The sequence below is a fragment of the Cnephaeus nilssonii genome, assembly GCF_951640355.1.
Source record: "Cnephaeus nilssonii genome assembly, chromosome: 12".
NCBI lineage: Eukaryota > Metazoa > Chordata > Mammalia > Chiroptera > Vespertilionidae > Cnephaeus > Cnephaeus nilssonii.
In genome coordinates this window covers 25,684,092-25,704,557 of record NC_137083.1, presented here as the reverse complement: position 1 = coordinate 25,704,557, position 20,466 = coordinate 25,684,092, and the positions used below count along the sequence as shown (strand labels likewise).

The 20,466-nt window shown below is 34.1% G+C and overlaps 1 protein-coding gene across 14 annotated transcripts in view; it reads left to right on the top strand.

The window, feature by feature from the left end:
• Positions 1-20,466, top strand: part of PPP1R9A (protein phosphatase 1 regulatory subunit 9A) — a 235,822-nt gene that overhangs the window by 143,712 nt on the left and 71,644 nt on the right. For 9 of the 14 annotated variants that reach the window (XM_079785685.1, XM_079785682.1, XM_079785689.1 and 6 more), the window contains 3 exons: positions 500-604; positions 13,474-13,609; positions 18,657-18,722. In XM_079785685.1, coding sequence (XP_079641811.1) covers positions 500-604; positions 13,474-13,609; positions 18,657-18,722 — 307 coding nt within the window. The remainder of the gene's footprint in view (positions 1-499; positions 605-13,473; positions 13,610-18,656; positions 18,723-20,466) is intronic. The other 5 variants (XM_079785686.1, XM_079785695.1, XM_079785683.1 and 2 more) reach the window with 1 other exon arrangement.

The window sequence follows — 20,466 nt, the reverse complement described above, 5'->3', positions numbered from 1 at the left end:
TAATACTTTATAGTGCTCCTAAACAAAATACACACACACACACACACACACACACATCCACCTTTATGTATGTACATATATAAATTTATATATGTGAAGGATTCCCTGCAATTCTTGTTGTTCTTTCTTGGAGAGGAGAGGTGGGACAAGGTATGAAGCCCATAGGGTATTTAAGATGCATTTGTTATGTTTTAAGTAATTTTAAAGACAAAAAAATATATAAATATGTCATACATTAACAGTCATCAACTCATTGTGATAGCAATATGGATGTTGGATAAAGTGAATCTCTTCATTTAGTATTGCCTATTTCTGTTCTTCAAAATAATCTTTTAAAAATATTAAGCATTTGACTAAGATCTAGAGCTTATATATAAAAGACAAATTTTGTATCAATAAGAGTATCTTAAAAAGCAGGTATTTTGTCAACTAATTTATTGTGATGGAAATATATTATTGTAAAAATTAAATATGGGTAATTTTTTTCCTCTTCCCAAAGAATACAAGTCAATGACCAGATTGTAGAAGTGGATGGAATCAGCTTGGTGGGAGTCACACAGAATTTTGCTGCAACAGTTCTCAGAAACACCAAGGGAAACGTCAGGTAAACATGTGGCTTCAGATCTATACAATTTCATTACTTGATATTTTGTTTAAATTTTCTATGATTATACTTATAGATATATGTAATTATAATGAGAAGTTTATCTAAATGCTAAAATTTTGCCTTTAGTTTTTTTTTCTTTAATGTAATTAGTTCATGCAAATGTAATTTAAAACTAAAAATTATAGTATTCTAGGAAGATATGAAGATAAGGAGTGTACAGTATAAATCGCTATGGTTAGTTTTTGAGCTTTTTTAGTGTGCCTTATTGCTAATACAATAAGAATTGCTATGACGATAGAATTTCTAGTTATGTCCTCAATAAATAAGACATTCATCCTCAAATCCTCTTAATAAAATCAGTTACACAGTAAATTGAAATGATTATACATATATTCAGTGATACATGTTTTTTAGATAAGCAGACTGAATGATTTGAGGTTAATAATGCTTTAAAATATTTTTATTGTTTTAAAGAGACAGATAAAATTATACTTTGGTAAACTATTACTTTTCCAACTTTAATAGGATAGAGGGTGCATTCTTTTGGACCTTAAAATTTATATCCAATCCTGGGGTTCTGAAAATTTTAGCTTGGAAAACAAATATACTTAAAAGTAGTCTTGAGTCAACTAAGGTCAAACTTCGAAATTTGTTTTATTTGGTCATAGGGTACTTATTTTTAAATATAATATTGCTATGTCTTATACTTCTCCAAATATTCTATGAAGGGATTCATAAGGGGACATTATTTAGTATGTGTAATTATGGAAGTGTTTTAGTGTTATCATCAAAATTAAATGGCCAAATGTCCTGAAAATATTGATGAGTTAATTGATCTAAAGAGGGTAAATTATGATTTAATTGCAGCATGTTTTATGTTGCAGAGGCATCAGTTTAAGAATTTAGACTTTTTTAAGTTGGAAAGCACCCATTAATGCTGAAGGGAATGTTTAAGAAATACAGCCTCAATAACTTTTATGTTTATGTTTCAGGAATACCCATAGTCCTGAGAAAGTATGTAAAATAATTAGCAAGAGTACATGTGATTATCTTTCGGGACTGTCGTATATCAGTATAGAACTTGGTTTGAAGTTGCCCATTAGAATTTAAAGCGAATTTAAAAGTGAAATAAGATATGCATTAAAGTTTGTGGTTACATGAAATCATAGTCATTCCTTTCTCTTCATAATTCTGTGCTGTTATTTCAAGCCTTGTACAGATCACCAAAGCCTTCTCAACTGGTCATCCTGGTTGCTAATACAATCTCCCTTTTTGAAACTGTCCTTCTCATTCTTATCCCTAATGGACAAACACAATAGCAGTATTCACATATATGAAGGGCTATGGGAAAAGGCTATTGACTCATTCTGTGTATCTCTAGTAGTACAAATAAAACCTGTGGGTAGAAATAGTGATTCTGCACATCATGTTCCTCTCTTCAGAAACCTTCAATGGCCCTCCACTCTGGGCAGAATCTAAATTCTCTATCCTGGTATTAAAAATCTTTCATCACCATATCTTATCACTTATCTCTTCCTATGTTCATGGTCTGGTTCAGTCAATACTAGTGTAGTCATTATCCTTTGAATATGACTTGTGAATTTTTTTGTGAGCCTTTCTCTCTGCCATCTTTTTCTGTTCAAAATACTGTTTAGAACCTTCTTATCTTAAAGATCGTATTTCAGATTCTTTCCTCTCCAAGAAGTACCCCTTCACCTCACTGTCCCCTAGTTATCTCTTCTTCCTGGTACACTAACCTTTTCATTCCACTTTTTTTTTTTTTACCTTGAGGTGATAGAACATTCTCCTTTCCTCTTCTAAAGGCATATATCTTATTTCCTAGCTCTCTCTGCAAAAATCTTGATATCAAAATGGGACCTTTAGGCTCCTTTGTTCCCCCAAATTATTTAACCCTGGGTCTCAATTGCGTCTTTTCTCAATTTTAACTTATTAAAAATAATATTTGAATCCACTGAATATATTTTATGTAGTTGTTCTTCATAAGGTATTAATATAAAATCAGGATCCAAAAATTAGACCTATAGTTTTAATGAACGGTTTTAAACTGAGGATTTAAAATAGGTATGGTTCTATATTTCTTATTCATTGATAACTTAGCTATCACATTCATTGGTTACTAAAATTTATTTTTTAAAGGTTATCTAAAAATTACTAAATGCAGTTAGTATTTTTCTAACTACAAAGCACATATCTAGGAGGAATTTGTTTATTTATATACCTCTGTATAATAATATGCAGAACAATTCAATCCAGAATGGCTCTAGATATAGCATGCTACATCATATGTAGTAGCACATTTACTATAGACTCCTTTGACTTTTGACTTTAAATTTTTACTAATCAGTATGTCTTTATTATATATGTCAATATTACCTGGTGCAACCTAAAAAGAAACGTTGTAACAATTATTTAAAAACTTATAATTGCCTAGCCTGCATGGCTCATTGGTTGAGCATTGACCTATGAATCAGGAAGTCACAGTTCAATTTTCGGTGAGGACACATGCCTGGATTGCAGGCTCCATCCCCAGTGTGGGGCATGCAGGAGGCAGCCAATCAATGATTCTCTCTTGACATTGATGTTTCTATGTCTCTCTCCCTCTCTTTTCCTCTCTGAAATCAATAAAAAATATATTTTTTAAAAAATTCATTTTGACAAAAACCTATAATCTTTTTAGTGGTTGATTTGTTTTGATAATACTGTTAAGAAAGTGAAAAAGCAATCTAAAGAATGTAACTTACAAAATGTAATATAGTTAGAAAGTTAAAGTTTTGTTCTCATTGTCAGATCCTTTCTTTGGTAGAAATAAACATTTTTTATATAAAAATAATTTAAATAGTTTAGATTCAGTTCATTTGAATCAGCAGATTTATCTACCTATTCACAATTGACTTTTATATTAGAACATACTAAAATGACGCTTTACTTGGAAATCCTGAAAAGACCCTCATATTTGTTGGCCCAACAATAAAAAAAAACAATTTTAAACTCAAAATTATTAATTTGTTAGAAAAAATAATAGGATATGGATCAAAAGATAACAATCACTGGTTGTATACCTATGGAAAGAAGACAGGAATCACCAGATGTTCACAGACTGATTCAAGATTGTACAAAACTACCTTATATTTATGCTCAGATATAGAATTTAGCCTTCTGTGATAGTGTTTTGCCAGCGATAGTCCAAATTTGGTTCAATATCTTGTGTTATATCTTTGTGGGCAAGAGAAAAATGTGTTTTGAATTATGGTATAGGTAGCAGATAGGTAAAAGAATAGGTGCTAATTCTGTTACCATATCAAAATCAGAATGAGGCATTAAAAGAAAAATTATTACATACCAATGCTCTTCATGAGCTTAGATACAAAAATCCTTAACAGAATTTTAGCAGATTGAAATCAGGAAGTTATGAAAGTATGGTAATTTATGGCCAAGTGACATCTTTGGAATGCATGGTTGATTTAATGTTTGAAATTCAACCTACGGAATTTCATAAGGGAAATTCCTCAATGTGATAACTAGCAGCCCAAGTGAACTGACAGCTAATATTACATTTAATGATGAAAGTCCAAATGCTTTCCCCTTATACGAGGACAATGCAAATATGCCCACTTTCCCCACTTCTATTCAAGTTGTACTGGAGGTCATAGCTTGTTCAGTGAAGCAAGAATAAGAAATGGAAAAAACTTAGATTTTAAAAGGAAGAAGTAAAACTTTATTCACAGACAACATGGTCGTCTATGTAGAAAATTCTATGGAATCTACAAAAATTGCTACTAGAACTGATAAGTGAGTCAAGCAGGGTTACAGGAGATAGGCTGTTGTACAGAAATCAATTCTATTTCTAGATACTAGCAACAGCAAAGAATTGAAAGTTCAAATAATAGCATTCATAATAATAGCAAAAACACTTAAGGATAGTCTGGCATAATATACTGAATATATCAGCCAAATTCTGAGAAAATAAAGACAACCTAAATGAGTGAAGAAATAGACTCCATGTTTATGGATCAGAATACTCAATATTGTTAAGACTTCAATTTCCCCCCAAATCTATAAATTAAGCACAATCTCAACAAAAATCTCAGAAGGCTCTCTTTCTTTGGTAGAAATAAACATTTTTTAAAAAGAACAAAGTAGGGGATTTTTGCTGCCTGACAGCTGCACTAACCACAGCAGTCTGGTTTAGGCATAAGGATATAAATATAGATTAATGGAATAGAAGAGGGAGTTTCGATATAGACCTGCATAGACATAAACAATTGGTTTTTGACTAATGCCCCAAGGTAATTTAGTGGGGGAAATTATAATATTTTTAAAAATCGGTGCTGGAAGAATTGGATAACTACATTAGAAAAAGCAAAGAACAAAATTTGGCCTTCCTTCCATAGTCTATACAAAAATTAACTCAAGATTGATCATAGACTAAAGTTCAGCAGCTGAAACTATAAAATTTATAGAAAACAGGCAAAAATCTCAATGATCTTGGGTTAATCAAGGATCTTTTAAGACATAAAAGCAAGAAATACAAAAGAACGAAATGATAAACTCATCAAAAATTTAAACATTTGTTTTGAAAATACTGTTAAGAAAGTGAAAAAGCAATCTAAAGACTGAATATTTGCAAAACATTTATCTGATAAAAGACTTATTTAGAAGACATGAAGAATTCTTACAGTTCATTAAGAAGATATATAACCCTATTAAAAATGTGCAAATCAATTAAAGAGACACTTCACCGAGGAAGATATACAGTTAAGCACATGAAATGCTGCTCAATGTCATTAATCATTGGGGAAATGCAAATTCAGTTCCCAATGAGGTGCTACTACACACACAATAGAATGGCTGAAATTTAAAAGACTGATGATACTATGCATTGACAGGGATGTGGAGCAGCTCTAGCATTCCTTCACTGCCAGCGGGAATGCAAAATAGCATAACCACTTTACGGAACAGTTTGGCAGGTTCTTATAAATTAAAACTAGAGGCCGAGTGCACGGATTCGTGCACCAGTGGGGTCCCTCAGCCTGGCCTGTGGGAATCAGGCCGAAACCGGCTCTCAGACATCCCCCAAGGGGTCCCGGATTGCAAGACCCCTCTTGCAGGCTCAGTTCCCAAGACCTGGACCCCCACTGGCTTCCTCCTCCCTCCTCTCTGGGTCCGGGGTGCGGGTGAACGAGATTCGGGGCTGACAGTGCCCCAGCAGCAACCTAACCCATGGCCGATACCGCAAGAAACCAGGCTTCCTTCTCTACTGGATGTAGCGTCTGCCCCCTGATGGTCATTGCGCATCATAGCTACTGGGCAAACGGTCGAACAGTTGGTCAGGTGCTTAGGCTTTTATATATTTAGACTAGAGGCCTGGTGCACAAAATTCGTGCAAGAGTAGGCCTTCCTTCTCGCGGCTGCCAGCACCAGCTTCCCTCTGGCACCCGGGACCCAGGCTTCTCTCGCAGCCCCAGCTTTATCCTGAAGGTCCTGTCTAATTAGCATATTACGCTTTTATTATTGTAGATGTACACTTACCATACCAGTCAGCAGTTCTACTGGCTATCTACTAAAAAACAATAAAAACATATATCAACCCAAGACTCATGTTTGCATATTCATAGGAGCTTTGTCTATAATAGCTGAAAACTGGAAAAAGTGAGTTCAGATGTCCTTAACTGATAAATTGTTATACACAATTTTTGTATCCCACAATATACAGGGGTGGGCAAAAGTAGGTTTATCATAACAATACGTAATACAATAACTAATAAACAACAATACAAGAATAAACCCATCTTTCGTGTACTCACAACTAAAAACCTACTTTTGCCCACCCTTGCAATTTATTTGTTTTCTGTTACATATCTTATCTCAAGAAGAACCCTGAAAATTTTGCAAGTATTTAGGAAGACCTGACCAGGATGGTAAGAAGTCTAAACATTTTCCTTCTACATATAAAAGTAAAAGGTTCTACAAACTTTTTCCTAAGAAATAGAAAAAATTTTAAAGACATGATAGCAATTGTAAAGCACTTGAAAGTGTGAAATCTGGGGAAAGGATTAGCGATTCTTTTTAACTCTAGACAGCTGACCTAGTACTGAAGGACAGCAGTTATGGAAAGTGATATTGTAGGAGAGAGATTGTGCTTCAGTCTGAGAAACGTCCAGAAAGTATATGTTTGCCCCTCAACACCATTCACATTTAACTTTACACTAGAGGCCCGGTGCACAAAATTTGTGCACTGGGCAGGGGGGGGAAGTCCCTCAGCCCAGCCTGCACCCTCCAATGTGGAACCCCACAAGGGATGTCAGACTGCCCATTTAGGCCCAATCCCACACAGGCAGTTGGACATCCCTCTCACAATCCAGGACTGCTGGCTCCCAACTGCTACCTGCCTGCCTGCCTGATTGCCCCTAACCGCTTCTGCCTGCCAGCCTAATCACCCCCTAACCACTCCCCTGCCAGCCTGATCAACACTGAACTGCTCTCCTGCCGGCCCGATTGCCCCTAACTGCCCTCCCCTGCTGGCCTGGTAACCCCTAACTGCCCTCCCCTGCCAGCCTGGTTGCCCTAACTGATCTCCCCTGCAGGCCTGGTCGCCCCTAACTGCCCTCCCCTGCAGGCCTGGTCGCCCCTAACTGCCCTCCCCTGCAGGCCTGGTCACCCCCAACTGCCCTCCCCTGCAGGCCTGGGTCTCCCCCAGCTGCCCTCCTCTGCAGGCCTGATTGCCCACAACTGCCCTCCCCTGCCGGCCATCTTGTGGCGGCCATCTTGTGTCCACATAGGGGTGGCCGTCTTTGACCACATGGCGGCCATATTGTGTGTTGGAGTGATGGTCAATTTGCATATTACTCTTTTATTAGATAGGATACTTTCTGGCTGGGACCTGCTACTTATTGATCATTATGTATTCATAATGTTTTTATCCCCAGCATATATATTTAACAACTTTTTGACAGTGAGCCATACACCACTACTGAAGGCCAGGATTTTATAGGAATTGTAGTTCCACACAATGGAAAACAAATTAATCTGAGGACCTTACATATCTCTCTGTCGTTTATGGAAGATGTTATAATATTGAAAAGGAAATTGAAATGAATGCTAAGTGAATTTTTATAGATACACACATTTTTATTTTGGATTCACACCTAGGCATATAATTTCTAAATATAGAAGTTTTGAAAAAAATTTTTTTCATTTAAAATCATTGGTGTATCAGAGATTTCGATTTGACATGCATTAAATCTTGACATGTTTTCACTTCATTTTCATCATTTTAATAAGAGTTTTTGTTGCCATTACACACCAAGGGGAAGTTGAGGTTTTCACTTTTTATCAAAGTGATTCTGTGGTTGTGCATAATGGAGTGTCGTATCCAGTGGAGGCAGTGTAGGATTGCCATGTTATGGAATCATCAGTCCTGCGGGCTTTCTGTTTACATCACTCGTAAGACTACACCCTTGCCCACAGACAAGAGAAGCAGCCACTGTGGGTTTCAGACCAGGGGTAGTAGAGCTTTTTAATCTTATATATATGAGAATGGTCAGCGGTCACTGTGATAAAAAGAAGATTAAAAACAGTGGAGATTTCAAAAAACTACTTTACAGAAGACTTTAGTTTAATGAGACATTTTCTGATGTCACTTTATACAGAATAACATTTTTTAAATTTCCTTTTAAGTGTTTATATGCGTAAATATTTAAACCTGACACAGCAATGCTAACTTTCAAGTAGAGTAATTTATACCTATTGCACAGTATATAGTCCTTGAAGTAGCACGTGGTAGACAATTAAAAAAAATAATTCAATTGCAGTCATGTGTCCTTAATGGTAGGGATATATTCTAAGAAATGTGTGGTTAGGCTATTCTGTCGTCACATGAACATCATAGCGTGCACTTGCTCAAGCCTGCTTGGCATAGCCTACTACACACGTGGGCTACATGGGATAGCCAGTTGCTCCCAGAGTACAAGCCTGTACAGCACTTTACTGTACTGAATACTGGAGGCAACTGTAACAGTAAAAACATGGCATAAAAGATTAAAAATGGCACACCTGTACCATGAATGGGAGCTTGCAGGAATGGAAGTTGCTCTAGGTGAGTCAGTGAGTGAATGTGAAGGCCTAGGACATTACTGGCCACCACAGTAGACTTCATAAACACTGTACCCCAGCATCACCAAGAATGTGCAAGAAATACATTGTGCTACATTACAATGGCTATGGCGATGTTACCAGGCGATAGAAAGTTCTCAGCTTCATTGTGATTATGGCACCACCGCTGTATACGCAGTCCATCACTGACCGAAATGTCATGATGCAGCACATGACTGTGCTCTGTTTTTACATTGCACTATGGTATAGAAAATGTTCTGATAGTTAGTATTGGGTTAGATACAAAATTCCTTTCAAAGAACTAATGCTTATAAATAAGTTTAAATATTTTAAGTCTAGATAGTGCAGGTCTAGCTTTTAAAAGCAATATTTTCCTAGATGGATTTTTTCAATGTTAAATATATCATATGTTATAGCTTACCATATGTCTAGCTAGAAAGAAAAGATATGTAAGAGTATGCAAGTACAAGAAAGAGGCAAAGCTTGGTTACATAGAACTTTAGCTACTAAGTTCTGTCAACATATTGTATGAAAGGGGCTGTACATACACTTACCACCACCTACTCAAGTAGAATTAAGTGAAATACTTAAAAAGCTACCAAGTTAATCCTGGCCAGTGTGGCTCAGTGGTTGAACATAGATCTATGAACCAGGAGGTCATGGTTCGATTCCCTGTCAGGGAACGTTCCTGTGTTGCGAGCTCGATCCCCAATAGGAGGTGTGCAATAGGCAGCCGATCAATGATTCTATCTCATCATTGATGTTTCTGTCTCTCTTCCTCTTCCTTACTCTCTGAAATCAATAAAATATATTTTTAAAAGCTACAAAGTTCAGAGTAAGAGCATAAAATGTGATCAAACAGGAAAAATGTTTTTACAGAAATGTTTAAAAGTACCAATGACCTTTGTGACCTAAAGCTCAAGTATTGTATAAGGACAGTAGGTCTTGTACAGCGATTTTTCTTTATATATATATATATATATATATATATATATATATATATATATATATATATATGTATATATATTTCAGGTTTTTGGTGTGCACACAATAAATATTTGTTTAAAGAATATATGAAGGAAAGAATTGATTATACAAAACTAACAACTAGATTCTGGTATAGCGTTTCCTTTTTTAAACTAGCTTAATTTCACATTGAGAACTTTTAAATTTTGACATCAAATGCCATTTTGACTAGTGTATCACTTTTATTGGAATAACTTTAGTCTGTAAAGCAAGGCACTCATAAATCATTTTTCAACATAACCTCTCACATCATTCACAGAGAATATGTAGATCTTTATGACTTCAAATCAGCAAATTTTAAGTCCAATCTTATAGTTGTTTGACAGCTCACCAGAGAATTCAGTAAACGAATCAGATGAATTCCATATAATCTCATCATCTAAACTACCAAGGACAGTGCATGGGCATTACTTGCTCTGATAATAGATTTAAAAAGAAAAACAAAAACTAATTCATCTGACTTTGTCTGTTATATCTCAGCTTGAGGGTGGCAGGGGGGAGTTCTTAGTGAAATAATTCACATTAAACAGCATGATTGTTTTAACACTAGAAAAAAGCCATGCTAAAAACATAAAGCTTAATTGTATATTTTAGTTTTAGTTTTGCCATTATATAGACATAACCTTAGAAAATACCTAATTTTTTATTTAAATATCCATTAGAGTTTGGTGTCTGTTACCTCATTTTTATAGTTAGAAAAATAAATCGATCACGCCATTTCTTGTTGAAGCAAAGAAAAAAGTTTAGAAAGTAACAAGAAAATATATTTTTTTCTTAAAGGATCTTGAAGTTTAGAAACAGGCTGATTTGACTAAACATATGTCATTTCATTTGGAGATAATGTCTACAATATATATCACTAATTATGTACAAATATCACATATTTAGCGGGACTGATTATTATAGACTTTTATTATATTTTTAAAGATTTTTGAAATTCAATTTAATGTGATCATGTGCTCCATACTTTTATCTTTCGAGGGTGACTTATAATAACGTGTTCAGAACACTCTAGTGCAAGTATTTTATTTTTTCCTGTGGTCATCCTTATCAGGATGAATTCTAATATTGTGAATATGTACTATAAATTATACTTGATTACAGAACTTTAAAAATGTGTACAGCTAGGTGCTATAATGCCACCCAAAATACCTGTCTGAATGAAGAGATGTATACTTTAACACACACTTTTAAAAGTGAGTGTATTTCATGAGAGAAATTGTCTATTTTATATGTAATTACAAATCACTTCTGTTTCATCAAACTGTAAAGTGATTTTGAATATGAACTAATATTGGGCAAATAGTGAAGAATGTTAAATTGTAGCAGTAAATTCAGAAAGAAAGCCAAGCTGTGATTTTGAGCAAGTAGGCCTTCATGATTTAAAGTGCTGTTTTCTTATGCAATATGGAACAATTCTTATTTCCTCTGAAACTTTGTTCATAAATAATTCTGGTTTGGAATTAGGGATTGTATTTTGAAGAAAGGAAGAAACTTGTAACATCACATTGGAGTTTTGATTATTCTATTGTATAATTACATAATTTCTTACTTAATATAATTTAGACTTTAAAAATAATATTCTGCTTTAAATTTTTTCACAAGGTCTTTCTTAAGATTCCTTCTTTCATCTCTAAAATCAGCAATTAAAATCAATTTCAACTATTTGGCAAGTGGACCACATCTTTTGTTTTTCTCTCCTGAATTGTGTTTACATTAGCTTTAAACACTTGCCTTGCGGAGGAAATAAACTTCTACATTCTTAGGGAAAACTGTTAAACTAAAAGATCTAACACAGTAATTCTCAAATGAGTTTAAAGAACTTACGGCTTAAATGAATGTGAATTCTAATTTACTTACTTTGAGCTTGGCAGCTGTTTTTGATTAATTTGCATTTTGTACATTAATTGCTTCCCTCAATCTCCTGTCAGATTTATAATAGGGAAGTTATATTCTCTTAAACCCTACTCTGTTATTCATTTAAAGAAAGATAAAAGACCAGTCTAGAAAATTAAGAAGTAAACTGCAGTTGGCAAAAGATAATAAATAGAATAAACACATACACTTATATTATTTGTGTGTTTATGTATATGTATGTATGTGCAATATATATAGATGAGGATATAGAACCATTGCAACTCAATAATAAAATGTCAGACAACTGGAGTGTTTTAAAAAATGGGCAAAAGATTTGAAAAGATATTTCACTGATGAAGACATGTGCATGGTCAAAAAAACGCATGAAAAGATACTTAAAATCATTAGTTATCAGGGCATTGGAAATTAAAACCATTATAAAATACAACTAGATACCCAGTAGAGTGGCTAAAATTTTAAAAGACAATACTAAGTGTTGGTGAGAAGGTAAAGCAACTTCACCTTTCATACATTGCTAGTTGGAATGTAAAATGGTACCACCACTTTGAAAAAAACAATTTGGCAAATATTTGAAAAGTTAAATATATACTTACTTAACATATGACATCGATTATTTGTCTTAAGGGAAATGAAAATTAATGTCCAAACTTGCACTCAAATGTTTATAGTAATTTTGCTCATTATATCCAAATTCCAATCCCAAATACCTATCAATAGACAAATAGACAAATAGATACACCAAATAAAGTATATCTGGTACAATGAAATACTATCCAGTTACAAAAAGAAACAGATTGCTGATACTTGTAATAACATGGATGAATGCCCAAAACATGATAGTGAGCCAAAGAAGCCAGACACTCAATGATTCCATTTATATGAAACTTTAGAATAAAGATACATCTAATATGGCCCCAGGGTAAGATGATTTACTAGAAAGGAACTGGTATATTTTAGTTGGATGGAAATAATCTATATCTTTATTAATGTGGTGTTTATAGGTTTATTCATTTGTCAAACTTATTGACCTTTACATTCAAAATAGATGTATTTATGTGAATTATACCTGAATAAAGATGAAAATTTCAGTGTTTACAAATTTTATTTATAGTTGATTCTTAAAGGAAAATAGCTCAATTGATGAAATGAACACCTAAACATAATATCAAAATTAAGTCCTGTTTAAAACTTCAAAAATTCTCCAAAAGAAATGAATTAATTCACCAACTCTCCTTATTTTAGTTTTTCTTTTTAAATCTAAAACTAACAAAACTACATTTACCCCCTTTTATTTCTTATCTCTAAAGTTATAGTAACTTACCAAAAAGTTAGTGCCTCTCTCTACATATATTTACCCACCTAAGGTATGCTATATCTCAAAAAGTTTTATGCAGTTTTTGTGTTATAAAGAGGACATTACTATGGAAATCTTAAGTTCAATGGTACAGGAAATTAGGACTTTGCTGCCATGTGTAGAGCATCAAAAGTGTGTATAGTATTGTAATACATCTGTTTTGTTTTTTCCCAAGGTAATAATTTTTTTTATATCTTTTATTTTTTTTCCTTTCTGTTCCTTAGGTAGGGCTGCCACAAAAATAACTTTGATTGCTCAGCTAACCTCTCCTGCCACCCATGCCTACCATTTTAAGTATAGAGGTTATTTTATTTTATTTTATTTTATTTTTTGAGGCTTCATGGATCTTGATGAGATATCAATCTTGGTCACTTTGCTTCATGGATCCTGAAATATCAATCTTGGTTACTTTTCTTAGCACTTTTTTTTTTAACTGAACAGTCTAATTATATTAGTCTCTTTAACCTTCCTGCAGATTTGTTATTGGGCGAGAAAAACCAGGACAAGTGAGTGAGGTTGCGCAGTTGATAAGCCAGACGCTGGAACAAGAAAGGCGCCAGAGAGAGATGCTTGAGCAGCACTACGCCCAGTATGATGCCGACGACGATGAGGTAGGCAGCCTGAGCTGACATTCTTTTCCTGCATTTCTTCTCCCTAGGTTCCTCCTTCATAAAACTCTCTTTACTTTATAACAGTATGGCAGGTTCTTTGCAGTTTCCCAAGGAGCGTGTGTGTATGTTCAATCTCACAGAAAAGAAATATTACTTGCTTTTATATTCACATATGAATCAAATATTGGTATTCTGTTGATAGTGTGAAGACTTTGGAGTCAAATAAGTCATCTTTTATCACACTATTAAAAGAAATTCACTGAAACAACCACAAAAAAAAAAAGAGTAAAAATACCAAACATGCAAATGGTTGCTGTCTTTATGGTTTGAATTAGGTGGGGGTTTTTTCTCTGTGTTTTTGCAATTTTTATCAAATTTTCAGCCAAAATGCTTTTTCCAAAAAATAAAAAATCAGTAAACATTTGCGTGAAAAAGCACACACATACAAACACAGAAAAGCACTAAAAATCACTGAGGTTTTCAGGCTTTTCATTTTGTCCAGGAAGAGAAAGTTCCTTGGATCTGCTCGCTATGATTTGTGCTAACACAATGCAGAACAAAGCTTTCCCACCAGCACATATTCCAGAGAGTAGATACATATTGGAATAATTTTGCATCCTGTTCTCTGTAGAAGATCAAGTAAATGAATAGAAGCTAACCCCCAAGTGAAAACGGCTGTCGGGAACCCTTGTGTGTTGTAATATAATACAGATGCTGGTCTATTTCTAATGTAAATGCCAAGTGTACATTGATATAATGGGACAATATGCTTTATTTTAAATGTGCATGTGTTTCATATTGGCATATCAAAAAATCCACCAACAATTTAGTTGTAGTATTTCATACTCCATAAACATGGTAAATATTCAGGTAAAATAAATATTCTTTATCCCAGCTGATTCAAGGACAGTGCAACTTCATATGTTCAACCTCTGTTCATCTGAATTTATTCTAAGTTCAGAACTTTTTAGGTTCCTGGCCAGAATGTAGTGAAGATTAATAAACAGACATTCAAATATTTTAATGTATTTTTAATCTGGAATGTTTTAACCCAAATGTATATTAATTTTTCATGTGCTTGTAGTATAATGAGGATGTACTCTCCATTTCTTAGAGTAGAAAATTTAAAATGATGCATTAGTTAACTTTTGATCAGAGTACCCGTAAAGTCTTCACGTCAAAGGCTCTCATAGTCCTGTTTTGTTGATTTTATTTTTTCACTTGCAGAATTCATATGAAATGGCGAGTATTTTTTATTTTACTGAGATATTATATATGAAAATGTTATCTTGGATTTAGAAACTAAAGAAGTGATTTCCTTAGATACTTGAACATTCATCTTACCTAGTCTTCCATTCTCTGTGCTAGTGTTTTATGTTTTAGCAGAGATACTGATTTGCTTTGGCTACAAGCCTATTTTAGGGTTGCAGAATGGACTCTGCAGGTCTGGTTTTTACCTGCTCGCTCTGCTAGAAAGAATTTGGAGCTGCGGTGCAGGGAGTAGGGGTGAGTGACATCAGTGGTGGAGGCTGAGGAGACTAAGTTTTCTGGTCTCTGTGGGCCTCCGTGTCTCTGGCTGTAGAGCACAGGGAATGGGATAAATCTCTGAATTTTTTCCAGCTTCTAATATTCCGTGAGCCTGTGAAATAAAGCATCTGGTGAAACAAGAAAAGAGGGAAAATAAAATAGTTTTTTAAGGTTCGTCAAGTGAAACTTTTAGATCGTATACTCCATACTTCTTCCAATTATTTTGAGGAAATGATCACATTCATCCCCCAAAAGTTTTCGATTCAAACAGGTAAAGATCTCCCTCTCTCTCTCTCTCTCTCTCTCTCTCTCTCTCTCTCTCTCTCTCTCTCTCTCTCTCTCTGTAGATATAGATATAAATATGGATATATACATATCTATGTATATTATTTTTTAATGTAATAATTTTAGTAAATGCAAAAGGAATGTTTGTTACTCAACATTTATACTTAAGAAAACATCATATGGATTTTTTTTTGCCAATTTTTGTAAGGAAAGCAGAGTTGATTGTCACTTAAGCAGATCTTTTCAGGGGGAATAGGGGTAAGTAAGTATTCAGTGCCAGGCACTTTCCCCACATAATTTCATGTATCTTTACAGCAAACAGAAAAGATTCTTTTTTTTTCTCTAGAAATGCAGCCACTGAAGCTTTTTCTGGTGTTTGACAGTTAGGATGGGAAGAGGAATCTTCCTGACTCCAAGGCCTGGATTCTGTACCACGTTGCTCTTTATGAACAGAGTGGACTGATGGGTCTGCCTGTGTTCAGGCGCACACAGACTCATTGGGTAACAAGAGATGCTGCAGAGAGGGTTCTTGTTTAAGGTGATGGAGTATCTTGTAAGACTTTGATGCTGTGACTCTGTCCTATATTTCTAATAATAAGGGAATCTAATTCTTGGAGGGTTTTTTACTTGAGGCAAATGCTTAATCCATAAGTATCCTGTGAAGATAGGACCTAAAGAGCATACAAATGTTTTACAAAAAATAGAGTTTAGCTTTAGGTTAAACTTTTTCTTCTCCTGCAAGTTGTAGAAATAGAAATCAGGTGCTACTGCGTTACTCCAAGTAACCCTCACTTTACTGAAATGTCACGCCGCCTTTTCCTCTGTTTCTCTCACTCATGCTCCTCTCTGACTTACGTGCTCCCTCTCTTGCTGTTGCACACCACCTCACCCAAGTGTGCCACGCTGAAACCAACTGTTAATTTCCTGTGCATAGGAGAGATGAAAGCTGTACAAATGAATAAAAGTCACTCTTGTGTAAACACTTTATCTATGTGACTTAAATTCATTTCTTTTACTAATGCTACCAAGTATTTTTAAATTGATTTGAGTGTTGTGTCCCTATTTTTTATTTACTCTCTTTGTTAATAAAAAGTAAAATGTCCAAAAAATGTAATGGAAATTAGATTAATCATTACTGGTTATCCAGTGGGTAAATGGTCCTTGAATAATTTAGTTAATTTGATATCTACTTGAGTAATTCATTGATTAACATATCTTTGTTAATCCAGAATTGTATAATCAATCATTTGGTTTCTCATGCTTTCTATTTATAGAATAATTCTGTGATTTCAAAGATAAAATCATTTTTATTTGACACTATCCCCTGTGACATTCCCTGGGCCAGCCAGGAAAACCTCTAATTAAATGCAGAACAACCAAGTTCATCCAAGTAATTCCATTGCCAGCATTTAGATCATCATTGTCTACGAAGGATAGATAGCTTCTGGTTTTGGTCAAATCATCCAAGGTTGATTCTAACTTGGAACTTGTCACATTGACAGAGGGGAGTTGCTTGCTTGAATTGCCTACAGGGAAAACACTGTAATGTGATAAATATATCCAGAAATTGTAAAAGTACAGTGGAACCATAGTTGGGATTAAAACTACTTTATCCTGTATAGTGTGTGCTTAGATATATCTGGTTTAATGCTTTAGGAAAGCATAAATGATACCCCAAAAGAATTAAAATATAGAGATAATACCCAAACTCTGAATTTCTGCATTTTTCTAGGCTTTTATTCTCCAAGTATTTAAACTAGAAGAGTTTATAATAAGCAAACAGCCAATTCAACATAATTTGCATTCCTATATCTTTTTACACTCAATGTTAAACATTCTGATTCTTTAAAAGCAAAGTGGCTTTTTAAAATGGCTCTACCTAAAGGCTAAAAGTGCCTTTTAAAAATGGCTTGTGAAAATGGTTTTACCTAAAGGCTAAAGAATAAAAGAGATTCTATAAAGAAGAGGAAGATATAAATCTGAAAAATTGAAAAATTTTAAATGTAGATCTGTGATTGGTGTTTGCATTTCTGGATTTAATAGAATTATTGTTCATTTCCCTTCCTCCCTCCCTCCCTCCCTCCCTTCCTTTTTCTTTTTCTTTTCCTTTTCCTTTTCCTTTTCCTTTTTCTTTTTCTTTTTCTTCTTTTCTTTTTCTTTTTGAACAATCTGGAAAGTAGCCATGGAGGATTTCAGTAAACCCCTCAAACAGTCAGCACTGTCCCATGAAATTCTGGGGTATGGTAAATTTTTCAACTAGATTTTAATTTTCAATAACAAATTAAATCTGCTGTCATACTCCACAACAATCAATCTTTAGCATTTGAGTGGTGAAATGATGTAATTCTGGTATGTTTTGTGTTCTGTGGGTCTTCTATACATATTTGGGGCATCTCTATCAGAGAGTATTTTGCAATGTGAAACACTGTGGGCTTAGACTGGAAATGAAGTTTGAACTGGTACTGTACTGCTTTTTTAAATTAGAAAATAAATATCGTCATTCACATTAAAATGAGCTATTTTACATGCACATTTAAAGTTATATGATCATTTTGCTTTTGCCTCTTTCTATATCCTTTTAAACTATACTATGCATTACATTTTAAAGGCTTAGATTATAGATAGCATTTCAAAGTCTCTTTAGGCAGTATTTCATAACTATGTTAATCATCACTCCAGTAATGGAGGCCCCCTTTTTAAAAAACATAATTTAATCTTTCTATGATTTCTTTCCATTACTGGAAATTAATATCATTATAACTATATCATAACAATAATAGTTAATTTTTTAGAATCTTTTAAAGTATTGAATACAATTTGGAGCAGCTACCTACATGTATATGCATTTTCATTGCTTGTGTTAACGTAATAATTGAAGGCAAAAATATAATGGAAGCTATGGTTTGCACAAGTGTTAAAAGGTTTACAAGAATAGAGTTTTCATGTGAAAGCATTAAAGGGATAGCATTGTATTTGACTCATGCTGTTTGCTGTTCCTGGTTGAAAACAGCTTGTGTTGCGTGAACAAGAGATTGCAGTTATTATGGATGGCTTTTTAACAATGTGAATTGACTTTATTCTGTGTTTATAAGAGTGGGGGCATTCTCTTAGTTCTTGAAAGTGTATGCTACATCAGGCACCGGAACTTCAGTGGTTGATTTCTTATCCTTTACCATTAGGCTGCTCTCTTTAGTGGGGTAAATCCTCCTTTAATTTTTGTTGTCAACTATTTTAGAACACGGTGGCTGACTTGCAAGGAGTGTCTGGCAACTGCAATAATAATAACAACTATTCCCTTAAGGTTCGTTTTCTGGTGGGGAACAATGCTTATCTGTACCTTCCTGCTTCGTGTGTGAAATGAAATCGTCTCTGTCTTATTAACTAGCTTGATGCTCACAAGATCTTCTCTGGAGCTGTGTGTTGTGAATGTTGAATAATAGTTTGAAGATTATTGTTTGAAAAATAACATTTAATTCTGAAACTTGAGTCTACATATCTTAGATGCAGAACTGGACTCACTTCCTAATATTTAACCGTGAATGTTTTTAACCCTTAACACTTTAAATACTTTGTAATTCATATTAAAGGGGAACAAAAGATATCTAACAACAGAGCTGTATGATGTTGGTACAATACAGCATACACAGTAATTTATATTGTCTTTAAATCCAGCAATTTTCTTTTAATACAATGTTCTTAATTTTTTTTAAAAAATGAGTGCATATATCTTTAAATTATCATAGTACTTACTTGCATGGTCTATATGGTGGATGTGCCAAAATGTCTAAAAATGTGTTATACTATAAATAAAATATTCTTATTATCTTTAGCTGCCAGTAAGAGAGAGGAGCTTGAAAAGAGAAGTCAGTTTTTCTTTTTTTTTCTTTTTCTGAAACATATGAAAAGATGCCCAACATATAAGCAATGAGGATGCGAAAATGAAAAACCAAAATGAAATATTCCATTCTCACTGAATTGATTTAAATGGGATATTTTATGTTTGGGCGAGAATGTGGGGTAAAAGGACCTTTTATTCTCTGCACATAGGAACATAAATTGGCCCAACAACTTTGAAAAACTTTTGGCCATTATCTAGTAAAGTGAATCAACAATTATATTTCTTACTAAACACCTTATGTACATGAGCTATAATAAATGTATAATATTGTTTTGAATAGAGAAAAAATTGGGTACAACTGCTATCTTTATCAACAAGAGAAAGTGTAAGTATATTCTAGTATAGGCATACAGTGGGGTAATATACAGAAGTTGTTTCAACAAACCACAACAACCGGTGGACTCTGAGGAGTGTACCATTAAAAACAAAAAGGCACAGAAGATTACAAACAATATGATTTCATTTATACAAAGTTTAAAATCCTATAAAAATAAATAACACATTGCTTAGTTATTATAAAAATCTTTTAAAAACGAGAAAATTAAGAGTGAAAAAAGCAGATTTACTCTGTAGGTTAAGTGTTTGAAATAGACTCAAGGAGACACACACACACATAGAGGACCATAATTAAAATGCAGTGGTTCTGCTTCTGTTCTTGAACTAGGTTATTAGTTCATTGGTGGTGGTTACATCATTATTCATTATATTTTCTATACGTTACAAAGCACCCTGTACCAACTCAATATTTAATGAAAAAGGTTAAAGTCTGCCATGTAGAATTGCTTCAATTTAGCAGTTATGTAGATATAAAATGAATAGTTCCTGCTCTTCAAGGACTTACAAAATGACTTAAGAACCTGTGTCTCAAACTTGCCTCGATGTGAGGATCTCATGGTACTTCTTTAAAATTATAGATTTCTACCTTGAGCCTCAGACCTACTGAAACAGAATATACTTGGTAGACAATCTAGGCTTATGGGAGTTTGTGGGGAAGCGGGTAGCTGCAATCAGAGCCAGGAAAACGGATATAAAGACCTTCGAGTCCTGGTATTGCAGAGATTTGCAAAAAAGGTATTGCTGCCAAGAACCACCAGATAGCCATAATGAGGAAAGGAGTAGAATTATTCTCCCTCCAAGGAATTTGTAA